This window comes from Microcebus murinus, chromosome 8, assembly GCF_040939455.1.
Source record: "Microcebus murinus isolate Inina chromosome 8, M.murinus_Inina_mat1.0, whole genome shotgun sequence".
NCBI lineage: Eukaryota > Metazoa > Chordata > Mammalia > Primates > Cheirogaleidae > Microcebus > Microcebus murinus.
Window position 1 is genome coordinate 25,921,121 of NC_134111.1, and position 12,769 is coordinate 25,933,889.

General features: G+C 36.7%; 1 protein-coding gene across 2 annotated transcripts in view; it reads left to right on the plus strand.

Moving 5' to 3' along the window:
• The window catches only part of ARHGAP15 (Rho GTPase activating protein 15), a 604,592-nt gene that overhangs the window by 370,061 nt on the left and 221,762 nt on the right, over positions 1–12,769 (plus strand). For both annotated transcript variants that reach the window (XM_020288414.2, XM_020288413.2), the window contains exon 10: positions 4,694–4,792. In XM_020288414.2, coding sequence (XP_020144003.1) covers positions 4,694–4,792 — 99 coding nt within the window. The remainder of the gene's footprint in view (positions 1–4,693; positions 4,793–12,769) is intronic.

Below are 12,769 nucleotides of genomic sequence, written 5' to 3' on the forward strand. Positions count from 1 at the left end.
CAAATATGCTGCAGGGGGAATTCTCTCCCATCCACCCCAACTCAAAATCCTCCTCCAAGTCCTGTATTCCCTTATAACTAAGTAATCCCCATACTCTATCCTTCTCACCACGAAACTTCTTAAAAGTGGAGTCTAGGTGCTGTCTCCACTTCTTCACCTTCTCTTCAAACCTTAACGACAACCATCTGCTTTTCAGTTTCATTCTTCTACTAAAATCATTTCCCTGTGGTCATCCATATCTTCATGATGACCAGTGAGCACTTTTCACTTTTATCTCCCATCATCATTCTGCTGCATGTGAAATGCTTATCTTAACTTTCAAATCCCATCTCCATTCCCCAAATCCTCAGGTTATTGAACCTCAGTCTTCAACCATGCAAGAAACCTGGAAGTCATCTTCACCTGCTGAGTTGGCTCGCCTCCTGCATCTAATTACCAAATCCCACTGAATAACCCCTCTGTCCATTTCAGGTTTATTGTCTTACTTTGGGGTCTCATCATTTTCCCCCCAGACCCTAATGCTCTGTGACCTCACACAAATGACTCAGTATCTTGTGTCACAGGGTCCTCTTTTGCAAAATGAGGATGATAATAGTATCTATCACCAAAGGGTTGAAGATTAGTATGAAGATGAAATGTTAGAATATATAAAGTACTTTGAACCCTGCTTGGCTTAGTGTAACTAAACAATAAATCTTCACTATTATTTTTACACACCCATGCAATAGCATCAATCACATAATATTGTAACTGCTTGTGGGAGTCATTCTGCCCCCCTTAGCTGTAGGAGATCATGCATCATTACATTTTCAGGCTAGTGAACAGTGTCTGGCTTATAGCCAGCATATAATAAATAGTTACAAAATGGGTGAATCAGTCTTTGCACTGTTTACAATGCCCAGCACATGGTAGGTGCTCACTAAATATTCACTAAATTGAATTGGATAGAATTGAATTAATCTTGAGAGAATGCAGCACAAGAAGTGGTATAATATTTGGTAAGGTATAAATAGTTTAAATTTAAAGTGAGACCAATTTCTTTTGAGACTCCTCCTTAGGACTGATTCTAAACTAAATGCATAATTCTGCATTCTTTGCAAATTTAGAATTTTTTTTTCTGTATTTCATTCATGTCCTAGTTTTAGTTTCCATGCCCTGCCAACCCTCTTTGTTTTCATTCTCACAGCATAGCTTAGTCATATCTCACTAAAAACCTGGATTCCTGTTGCCACCTGTATGAGTAAGCTATTGCTGCATAACAAACACACCCAAAATCTCAGTGGCCTGTAGTAAGAAGCATTTCTTTCTCATGTATCTGTGGGTCATAATCCAGGGGAGACTTGACTGGGCTGCTCTGCTTTAAGCTGCAGGCCTGATTGTATTTGTCCTCTCACTAAGGGCTGGCCTCAGCTCTGTGCCATATGTGCTTATTCTGGAGCCCAGGTTGAAGGGGCAGTGGCCACCAAAGGGAGCTCTTCTCTTGGCAATAGCAGAGAAACAAGAGGGTGAGTAGAAATCTGCAATGTTTCTTAAGGCCTCGGTCTGCAGTGAATGCTTCTCTTAGCACACCCCATTCTTCCTATCATTCTTCCCATCATTCTTCTCATCTTTGAAGCATTTGTTTACTCCCCTCCGTCTTCCCCAAATATTCTTTTTCCTCCTCTTTTATCTGTCAATGTATGTCTTACTTATCCTTGAAGATTCAGTTCTTCTTCTCTGGGGAGCATGCAAGGCTGGTCTGAATCCCCACCTTCTCCGGTTATGGAATTTTTCTATGATGAAATGTTCTTACCTATTTATTGTATGCTGCCTCCACTAGACAAGAAAGTTCTCGAGGATAGAGAATGAGTCTTGGTTGTTTTATTATCAGTGCCTTTCCTAACTCCTCACACAGAATCGGCCCTCGGGATTTTCTTTTGCAAATAACTGAATGAATAAAAGAGTAAATACCCTAGAATGTCCTTACCTTTATCTTCTTATATCCACCTATCAAAAACAAACAAATCAAAACTAACAAAACTCTCTCCAAAATTTGAAATCAAAATTTCAAAATTTGAAATTTGAAACTTTATTCAGGAATTTCTTTTTCTTGAATGATCTCCATCTCACAAACTGTCTTCCCCCCACCACACACACACAGCCCCACATACCGCATCTGCACTAAAAAGCATGAAAACACCTTACACTAAAGGGCATCTTTCTCACCATTCAGTACCTTTTATGACACCTGCTATTTTCTGTTTTGTATATTCTTTGAGTACTTCTATTAGCCCCTACAACGTTAAAAAATTTTGGTGTCTTTTTCACAATTTAATATGCCTACCTCATCGCTGTGAAGACAGAAGATACTCAATAAATATTTGTGAAATTGATTTGAATTATGAAGTCCATTAATGAGTTTTATACCTCATAGCAATTCTTATTCCTAACTATAATCTCTAGCCAATTTAAATCATTTGATCTGAAGTTCTGGGTTGTTTTTTTCTCAAATAATATTTTATATCACCCTTTATGGTGGGTGGTTACTCAGTGTTCTGAACAAATCATTGTTACTTGATCAAGTATTCACAGCAAATACTCATGATTATTTCCCACTTCTCTATACTATATCCATGTGTTTTGAGTTTACCTTCCTTCTGTCTCTTGGATTAAAATGTACATTTCCATTTTGGAGTGTGTTAATAATGCTTTAGCCTAATTGCTTCCTTACATACTGGGTTGTCTCCAATTCAAACCATTACATTTTCCTAAGAAATGAATGAAAATCATGACTTCCTTGAAGTCTCACTATGCTTCATTTCAATTACCCCTTTATAATAATATATCACTTGGCATTCTCTGATGCTGCATTATCTATTTTTTCTCCCCACCTCTACGTATACCTTTTAAAATTTTATTTAGCACCTCCACCGATGACTAGGACAATGTCTTGCAGTCAGTTGTTCAACAAATGTTTATTGGACCTCTAATATGTGCCAAACACTGTCTAGGTACTGGGGATCCAGTAATAAAGAAAAGAGGTATGGTCCTTACCCTCCTGGGTTTTCCATTCCAAGCAAAGGAAACAGCAGTTGTTCAAACAAATCAGTCTCATATTTCAGATTGAGATAAGTGCTCTAAGAAAAGTAGGGCAAGGGTAGCTGCATAGAGAATGGCACAGAATTTTATGTAGGAAAGGGTATAATAAGAAGGTGCCATTTGATCAAGACCTAGGCCAATAGAGTTCCACACAGAAGAAAGTGAAGGTCCCCAAGGCAGAAGTGTGCTTGGAAGGAATGAGAACCAGCAATGTGGACAGTGGGGCTGCGTACAAGTGTAGCGAGGGTAAGAGATGACCCAAATTAAATCAGTTAATTAGTGGAGGTCAGATCATGTCCTACCTTGTAAGTCACAATAGGGACTTTGATTTCATTCTGAGCAAAATGGGAAGCCCTTGGGCCCACTAAATATGTTTCATTATCAGTAATAAATATCAATGCTATTGAAAAAAAACTTCTGGAAGTGGGTGGTATGGATGGTTGTGCAACTTGTGAATGTACTTAATGCCACTGACCTCTATAGTTAAAAATGAATAAAATGATAAATTCTATTCTATATATATTTTACCACAATTATAGAAAACAAACATCTATGAGTGAATACTCCAGGCCAGAATCTACGCTATGTGCTGGTGACTATAAGAAGACATAGATGATTCAGGTGCTCAGAATTTGCTTTGAGAGAGTCTGTTCCATATATTATAAATTTAGATACACAATGCAAAGGAATGTAAATCACGTCCCAAATGAGAGGGCTAGGCTAGGATTTCACAGAGTGTCTTCTTGGAAACATTAGTCTAGATATGGGTTCTCTGCAATAAAAGGATCTTGCTCAAAAAAGTTGGAGAGGTAATGTCTCCTCCATCCCCTCCTGAAGATTCATAGTGCACATTAGCATATCACAGACTCTCAAAGTACATGTTAAAGAAACCTGTTTAACTTTGTTTAACCTACCATTGCTAAATCATTTTGATCACAGGCCCTTTTTTCTAAACCACCTATTAATGTCCTGGGGAACTGGTATTCCAAAGAACCTATGTCACAGGAGACGCAAAGCTGAGATAGGAAGGAAAGAGTTTGTGGAGAAAGTGTGATCTGAGCTGAGCCCTAAAGGAAAGGAGATACTTAGATTAGAGAAGAGGAAGGGCATTCAAGGCAGGAGAAATGCTAAGAAATGCACTTCCAAGTAAGTCTCTTGGAACTTGCCTCTTCAAATACCATTGAGCTTCAGAATGAATGTCCTAAATATACTGACAAAATCATAATTTTGATGACCACTGACTGATAAACTTCTTCTAAAACACCCAGCACACCAAAGACACTAAGATTAATTATTTTTGCCGAAGTCCTTTTAATTCCTTGTCATTATTTTATAGAAGACAAAGTTAAGGCCCAGAGAGACTATAACTTACTCAGTCATCCCTGTCTAATCGATGGCAGAGTATTCATTTTCTTACTCTGGGGCCAGGGTCCTGTTCCATAAAGGAGGGAGTCGTGGTCTTTGTATGTCTGCCATAGACACTTTGGAATTAAAGCAAAAAATCAATTCCTATGCAAGATGAAGATTTCAGCATGCAGTGGATATGGAAACAGATCAAATTAAGGAACAACGCAAGCTTGGATTTTAATGAAGCTCATCTTTGTTTCTTTTGCAGATCAAATTTTTGGCTCTCATCTGCACACAGTGTGTGAACGTGAAAATTCCACAGTTCCGAGGTTTGTAAAGCAATGCATTGAAGCTGTCGAAAAAAGAGGTGGGTAACTGAATATCTAGCAGTTCCCCCATTCCCGCACCCTCTAAACAACCGGTACTCAAGTTAGCAGTGCCACTTGATTTGTCTGGGAAGCCATGCGATTAAAACTTGACTCGTGTTAATCAGTTAAGAGGATCAAGTTTCTTATTAACTTCAGTTTGTTTTTACAATAGGGACATTAGTAATTCTCACTAATGTTCTTTTTTTTTTTTTTTAATATTTTGTCTGTCTGACATACTGTTGATTCAATTGCAAACTTCTTGTTTTCAAGCCAGTGATAAAACATTCATAAAATATCAGCACTCGCAGTGTTAGAACCCTCCTAACATTCATGCTGGTAGACGTTGTGCCAGAACAATTTTTGGTAAGCCCCCAACATTACCCAAGTGAAGGAAATAGCATCCCTACTCGCAGACAGTGATATCCCACCTTCCACATGTTCCTGTTCAGGATAGAATATGGCTAACGGGTTTTCCTGAGACAGTTAACAGATACACCTCCAGTGTTAAGATGACCTTTGATTTTGATTCCTCTATTTCAATATTCTGTTTTTCATCTGAAATTATTTCATCTCACTGAAGAGAACAAAACAAAACCCGGTTGACTCATCATTTCTACACTAGTCTATCTGTGGGGTGTTTTTCCTTCAAACTATGACTTCATTCATTCAAGGTCATTTTTTCTGGAAGATACATGTAGTAGATGCAGAATCTTAAAAATTGTATTGTATAAAAATGCGAAGCTTCATCACCATCTGTTACAAGTTTACAACATATTCCCAGGATCTAGGGGGATATATATCATGTGAAAGATAGAGGTGTTTTCAGAAAAAGAACTGGTGAACCTATTCCCATTTCCAGCTCCTAGTCTCTTAAAACAATAGAACTAAGGGGAAAAAAAATCTTTACCAAGTAATCTGCTAGGGAAAAAGCCATTTTAATTCTCTCAATGTTACCTGGCTTTATTATAAAAGCATAATAAAAATGGTCTGCAATTTCTAACTCCTGGAAATTCACACTTTAATTATAGTGTAAGGACAGCCTTGGGATCCTGTTATTCCCATATCAGTAGGAAATGAGAGAATAACAAGAAGGGGAAGAGTGGGCAGGGAACGTGGATAAAGAGAGTGGCTTTGGGGAAGGCACATGAACACATCAGAGAGAAGAGCAGAGGTGCAGAGATAGAGTAGAACACAGAAAATGCAGCATGAACATGAGGAGAGGTGTCTGTGAGGAATGAAGCCAATTGGAGTTTAGAAAGAAATGTGTTCTTATTGCACGTTGCAATTTCATTTAATTTTATAAGCACATATTTTAGGAATAAATATTATTTAATAAGTACTTAAACCCAAAATGGATCACTGAGAATATTGTAATGTTATTATTTCCAATAGCTAAATTGTCATCATTTCCAGGAAATCTTCATTCACCTATAAATACTCAGTACCGACGACATGAGCACCATTATATTAGACCAAAAATCCAAATAGGACTTTGGGGGAAGCTGCACATAATAAGATGTGTGCATGTATAAAGAAGAGCTCCATACCTCTCGATTTATGTCTCTACCGTAGGCAAAATGAAATACTCTGCTAGATGCAGCCTTGCAGTGTGCAGATACTATAATATTGTAGAGTAGAAAATGTCTATAAATAGAAATGGCATCTTTTGTTCATGGCATTTTGTTGGTGATTTTTAATAAAATAAGACAATGTTTTTGCTGACAGGAGCAATCACATCTAGCATTATATTTCATTGTCCCAGTGTTTACTTTTAAAATGAATTTGTAGATCCAGCACTAAACAGGCGCTAATCACACATACGATTATTAAAATAATTCCTAAGCATTTTAATGAAACTCAAAGACTTTACAATTCCACAAAGCAACTGATAATTCAAAGCACTTTGGCAGTGTCAGCTTAAAGGAACTGTATGGAAATGTTCAATAAAAATTCAGAAGCACAAGATAAACCTCTCACATCATTGCAAGATTTACAAGTGTGTACTTTTGATTATATTTTTCTATGATCATTTTGTTGGATTAATATTCTTACATTTATACGCCAATTCTATTTACTCAAAGTGTTGTTTTTACTAAATTCTGGCATAAAGCATTTCAGGACAGCAATAATTTATGTGAATCTAAGTCCAATGTTTATGCAGGCTTCTGATGACATTTTATGCCGGGGTTGGTATTAGGAAGTAGCATATGAAGGTGCCAAGTCTCTCGGCACGGCTGGGACTCGGCATATCTAGCGCCCTCCTTCTAATGGCCAGATCCTCTAGCAGCCAAGACACTCAACTGCAGAGTCATGGGAAATGCTTATGGACCAGTTATGAGAAAGGCACATTTAATGAAAACTGTGTGTTTACTCTCATAGACTTAGGAAAATGCCCTCAATACTCAATACAACAGCACATTGGCTATTTTAAAAAAAGATTTGTTTCCTTACCCTTTTTTTCTTCCTCTTTTTTATCCTTGAGATTTTTTTTTTCTTCTCCTTAAAAAAATTAATCTGTAAACTGTAGCTGTACTTTTTAAAATGCTTCTTAGATGCTTGATTTAAAATGAAACATTATCAGGAAGGCAGATCTCACCAATGATCTTCATTCATTCAGTTATTGGTCTTACCTGCTTGCATTTGACAGAACCAAATTGCTCATGCTTCTGTAGTCTCCACGGGAAATTCTACCCAGTCCTTGGCACAGGGGTGCATTCTTTATTCATCCCTGGTAAGGTGGTATTAGTTACATTTTAAATTTTGCAACTCTTGGACATGCCTAGAAGAAAATCTATTCGTAAACCAAATGTAAACCAATTTAGCGAATAACTTGTTTAGTATGTTTCCTTATCTTGATTTGGTTCCCTTTATTCCTCTAAACCTCCAGAGCTTTCTCCTCCTCACCAACTGTTATAACTAGATTAAAGTCATTTCTGTGGTTTCTGACATTGTCTGCTCAGCCTTGAAAATACACACAAAATTTGGAGGGCAAACTAAAGGAGCGTGTTAGTTTTTAAAGCTCTTCCAAGTGGTTCATTCTCCCTTGCCTTGCCTTTACAGTTGCGGACCACGTATATGAGATATCGCAATTAGCCAGTGAAAAACTCAATTTATGTTTCTTCTTCCAAAGCAATTTCTGTGAAAATATTGAATCATTGTTTGGCTAATGCTTAATATGCACCCTTGGTAAGATGACGAAAAGCATGAGATCATCTGCTATTTTGGAGGTTTGGAGGAACAAGTGTGTAGAGGGAGGCATTGTAGCATGTTGGTGGTATGGAGAGATGAGCAGCGAAAAGTCCATTTTTCTACTTTATAGACTACTTTGTGTAGTTTCTAATAACATGACATATGTATGAAAATTGCTTGCTTAAAAATAGGATTACCTGTATCTGTTAGTCTCTAGGAGACTTGAACTAAGCAAAGTGTTTAGTCTAAACTGGTGTAGTAAGTAGTAAGACCTTAATGCATAGTTCTTTTTATGTAAATCATATGACTGACTGACCACCCTTTGTGAAGATCCATCATTTGGGAAAAAAAAAACCTCATCCAGTACTTGACAAACTGTAAGCAATCAATGAATATTGGCTGATCAGAGTAACAGACCCTAAGTAGCTATTGAGTACCTACTGTGTGTGATTCTCCATGCTACTGCTGAGAATATAAAGGAAATTAGACATTAAGCAAACAGACATACACATGAGTATGTGAATTTGTTAGCATAAACTGTGAGAAGTGCTATAAGAGAATAGACACTACAATACAGAATAACCACTACAATAATGAAAGAGCAGGGAAATGTGTGTGCTTAAAAATAATGTAATAAACCTTCAATAATAAGCAAATATTGGTCTAGTTTACTCTCCATACAAGACCAGGAGAAGTTTAATTTTGCCTTATTTCCCAGGTTATTTTTGCCTTATTTCCCAGTTTGTTTTCTTGACACATTATGACAATGAAACATTAATATAAGGAGTCACATGGTGTGAAATATCTAAAAAGACATTTCTTAAATAGTAAACTAGTCTTTTTATGCCCAACAATATAATACTAATCATGTATTTTGCCAAAGAATTTTTATATAATAAAAGTTAACTAAATGAATGAGCATATTTCTACCCTAAACATATTTTAATGTATCCAATACATTTTTAAGGGAATAAACTGATTTTTAAAACTTTTTAATATAATTTTCATTGGCATTCGTCACTTGGAATAAGATCTAACAACTCATTTTTCTTTCGTAATTCCTGGTTCTGGTTAATACACCCCCAAGCTATTTAACAACAGTAAAATGATACCTAGAGATCTGTTGTACAACAGTGTGAATATACTTAACACTACTGAACTATATACTTAAAAATAATTAAGATGGTAAATTTTATATTATGTGCTTTTGACCACAATTTTTTAAAAAATGATACGATGATACTATGTCTTCCAAATTTAATGATTCCAGGTGTAGGCTACTTTGCAGAATGCCTCAGCAGATGCTAATCAACAAGTTTGTCCTTTCTGTCTTTTTTCTAGAACACAAAATACTATGAAGGGAACAATACACAAAGTTACATATTTGACTTGGTGCCTAAAAGCCACCCTGGGATCCATAACCTCGCTTAAAGATTTAAGAAAGACCTTTAGTCTACTTCTGAGAAGGTCCTTAGCCTCAAAAACTTTATCTCTCAACTTGACTTCTTAGCAGCTGTTATATTTTTTTGCTGTCGTTTGTTTGACAGGATCCAGTTATAGGTTCCGATGTCTGTTTAAAGAAACAAGGAGGCTGTTGGCTTTAAAATTCCCTCATTGCTTGTGTGATCAGCATTTTCCCAGGCTTTGCTACATAGTTTGCCAAGCAAAGGGACTGACCTTTTGTAGCAAACACTTTTTCATTTCAAAATGCTCACTTTGATTTTTGTCCCATTTTATGCTCATTCCAAACTGTTTACAACCCACTAAAAATGACTGTGAATTATATGTTTGTGTAATGGATTCCTTTTGTGGTCTGAGTGGAATGTTTACTTTGAACAATTAGTTATCTTTGGGTAGATTATAGCAACTTGGAAAAAGAATGGCTAAAATTATTATTATACCTTAACTGTTTCTTTTTTGGTAATTCCTCTGCTGTTATGCGAGTTCTGAGACAACATCACATTAGCAAGTCCATGGCATTATAAATGCAATCTAATTGTGTGAATATTTTTTGGACATGTTTGTTAATATCACAAGAAAGCATGGTTAGACACCTAGGCAGGAATATACTTAACTGACTCATAAAAATTCAAAACATGGCATATACATATATACATGAATATTTGCCACATACATGTTACGTGTGCATATTAAGTGAGGTATGTAGATGTATGTATTTATTATGTAAATAGCTGATTTGATTATAGTAAAGCTGTTATGCTGAGATGTAACAAGCACTGTAGTTGTTATAATTTTCCTGATAACTGAATTCAGTGCAACAGTCTGCCTCTCGAGATCCTACCGAGTGCTTACTTGCAAAAATAAAACTTTACATAGCCGTTTCCCGTTGCCTTTGAATCCAGGCCCCTAAAGTGCAGATCATATTGCTTTCACTAGACAAGTTCTGCTCCCAGTTCTGCTAATTTTATACTGTTCATTCTTTCCCACTTTGGGATAATCTATTATAGTTGGATCCAGGCACGCACTAAAGGCTGATACTTCCATGAAGAATGTGCAATTTGTACTGTTTAGTTTGTGACGAGATTCTTGAAAACTTTTATGATTCTATCTTGTTCCAGAGAGACTTCTGCTTGCTAGTTTTATAAGCAGTGACTGAAAAAAAAGTAAGAAAAACAAAACAAACTGATAAAAATTACATGCTCAAAAAAAAAAAAAATTCAAGAGTACAAGATAAGCACTTTTTCTTTTTCCCTAGAGAATATCTGTGGACTGAACAAAAATGTTTCTGAGAGCACTGACCTATGTTTTCCTTTTTTTTCCAAGTGCTTACTTTTCATGCCTAAAGTTAGGCATCCACATGCGTGTACAGTAGAGAGGATCATCAAAGAAGCTCCCTGAATGTTTGCAGTGAATCTCCTTGGTTTTTCTGAGTTAAAATTAAGACCACTTTAGTGCTTTGGTGTTTTGTGTTTTGTTTTGTTTCATTTTGTTTTAATGCAGCCACAAAGAAAGCCACCTTCCTGACAGCATAGTGCTGTGTTGGGTCCAAGCTGGAATTGGCTCTTTGGGGTAGTCATGCTGGGGCCTCTGTGTCTGTAAGAAAGCCACATTCAGGGCTGGAGGGGAAGACAAAATCAAAAAAAGAGTAAACAGGAAACAGCCAGCAAGAGTATAAAAGAGCAACTGGGAAAAGACAACCAAAAGAAATCAGAGATGACAAGGTGGAGAGAGGGGGAAAGCTGCATTTTGCAATTAAGAAAACAAATGTGGATAAAAGGGGATGCTTGTGAGGTCTGGAATGAAGAGAAGACAGACTATCGAACCAGCTGCCACCTCTGCCACAGTTACCTGATGCCTGCTTCTCTGTTCCAGAGAAATTCACTCTTAGAAAATGCTTGAATGTTAAATCTTGCAATAAATGGCATACATTGGGGATTCACAAATTTCTGTGCACAGAACTTGGTTATTAATTAATTCACTGTATTTATTAGTGACATTTAATAGAGTTTATCTACATCTAGTAATACTCAAAGTCATTATCAAAAAGAGAGTTTTGATAATGCGTGCGGTGGCTCACGCCTGTAATCCTAGCACTCTGGGAGGCCGAGGCGTGCAGATTGCTCAAGGTCAGGAGTTTGAAACCACCCTGAGCAAGAGCGAGACCCCCGTCTCTACTATAAATAGAAACAAATTAATTGGCCAACTAATATATATAGAAAAAAAAATTAGCCGGGCATGGTGGCGCATGCCTGTAGTCCCAGCTACTTGGGAGGCTGAGGCAGGAGGATTGCTTGAGCCCAGGATTTTGAGGTTGCTGTGAGCTAGGCTGACACCATGGCACTCACTTTAGCCTGGGCAACAAAGCGAGACTCTGTCTCAAAAAAAAAAAAAAAAAGAGAGTTTAAACATAACAGAAGTTAATGTAAGAATAAATCGTGCAGTTCAATAACCAGAGAGGCTATCTAAGAAATACAGCAATGTGGCTCTGGTCAAATTGGTCAGTGGATATTCCCACACTTTAGAATCCAGAATGCACAAAAATAAATAATGTCTCTTCCCAGATAAAGCCTGAGTCTAATTTCCGACCCCCTCCTCCCACCCTCAAACTAAAGTTTAGGTTCTTAACATACTTTTTCCCTGGAGTCAGTTGGAAGGAAACAGAGCCAAAATTAAGACCCTCGGAAATTAGCCTCATGTTGTGGATGAGGGATTTAAACAATGCAGAACCTCAACACACCAAGATGCAATACTCTAAAATAGCCCATAGTGGTGTCATTTACACAATGGGAGTTCTGGGTCTGGGAATTTTTCCATTACAAGACCCTATATTCAGAAGTTAATAGTTCAACCATAAAAATAATCTTGGCTGAAAGTTGGCAGGATGTTTTAGCTTGGAAGCAAATGTTTACAAAATTTGAAAAAAAAATTACATGCATTTGGAAAGCGTTCAGGTTTCAAAAAGCAGTAGCAAAAATAATAATAATAAGGCATTCGGAGATTTTCAGATATTTGTTGCCCAGGATTCATAAATGGATTTGTAGTTTTTCAATAGAAATGCTTTGTTTCTTGTTCCATAATGTGAATTAATTGATTAAAAATAAATAACTTATCAAAACTTTCACAACAGTGTCACTCTGGTGAAATAATTTGTTATTTATTGGTGAAACAAGAATCTATATTTGTGTAGGCATTTCCCTAGAGCTTAAAAATTTATAATTAAGAAGTCAAATTAATTTAGGAAGCTATAAATGAGACCAAAATATTACACTCCTTTGTGGGTTTCCTAATGAATAATATTTCCTCCATAAAAACAAATGCTTTTTTCC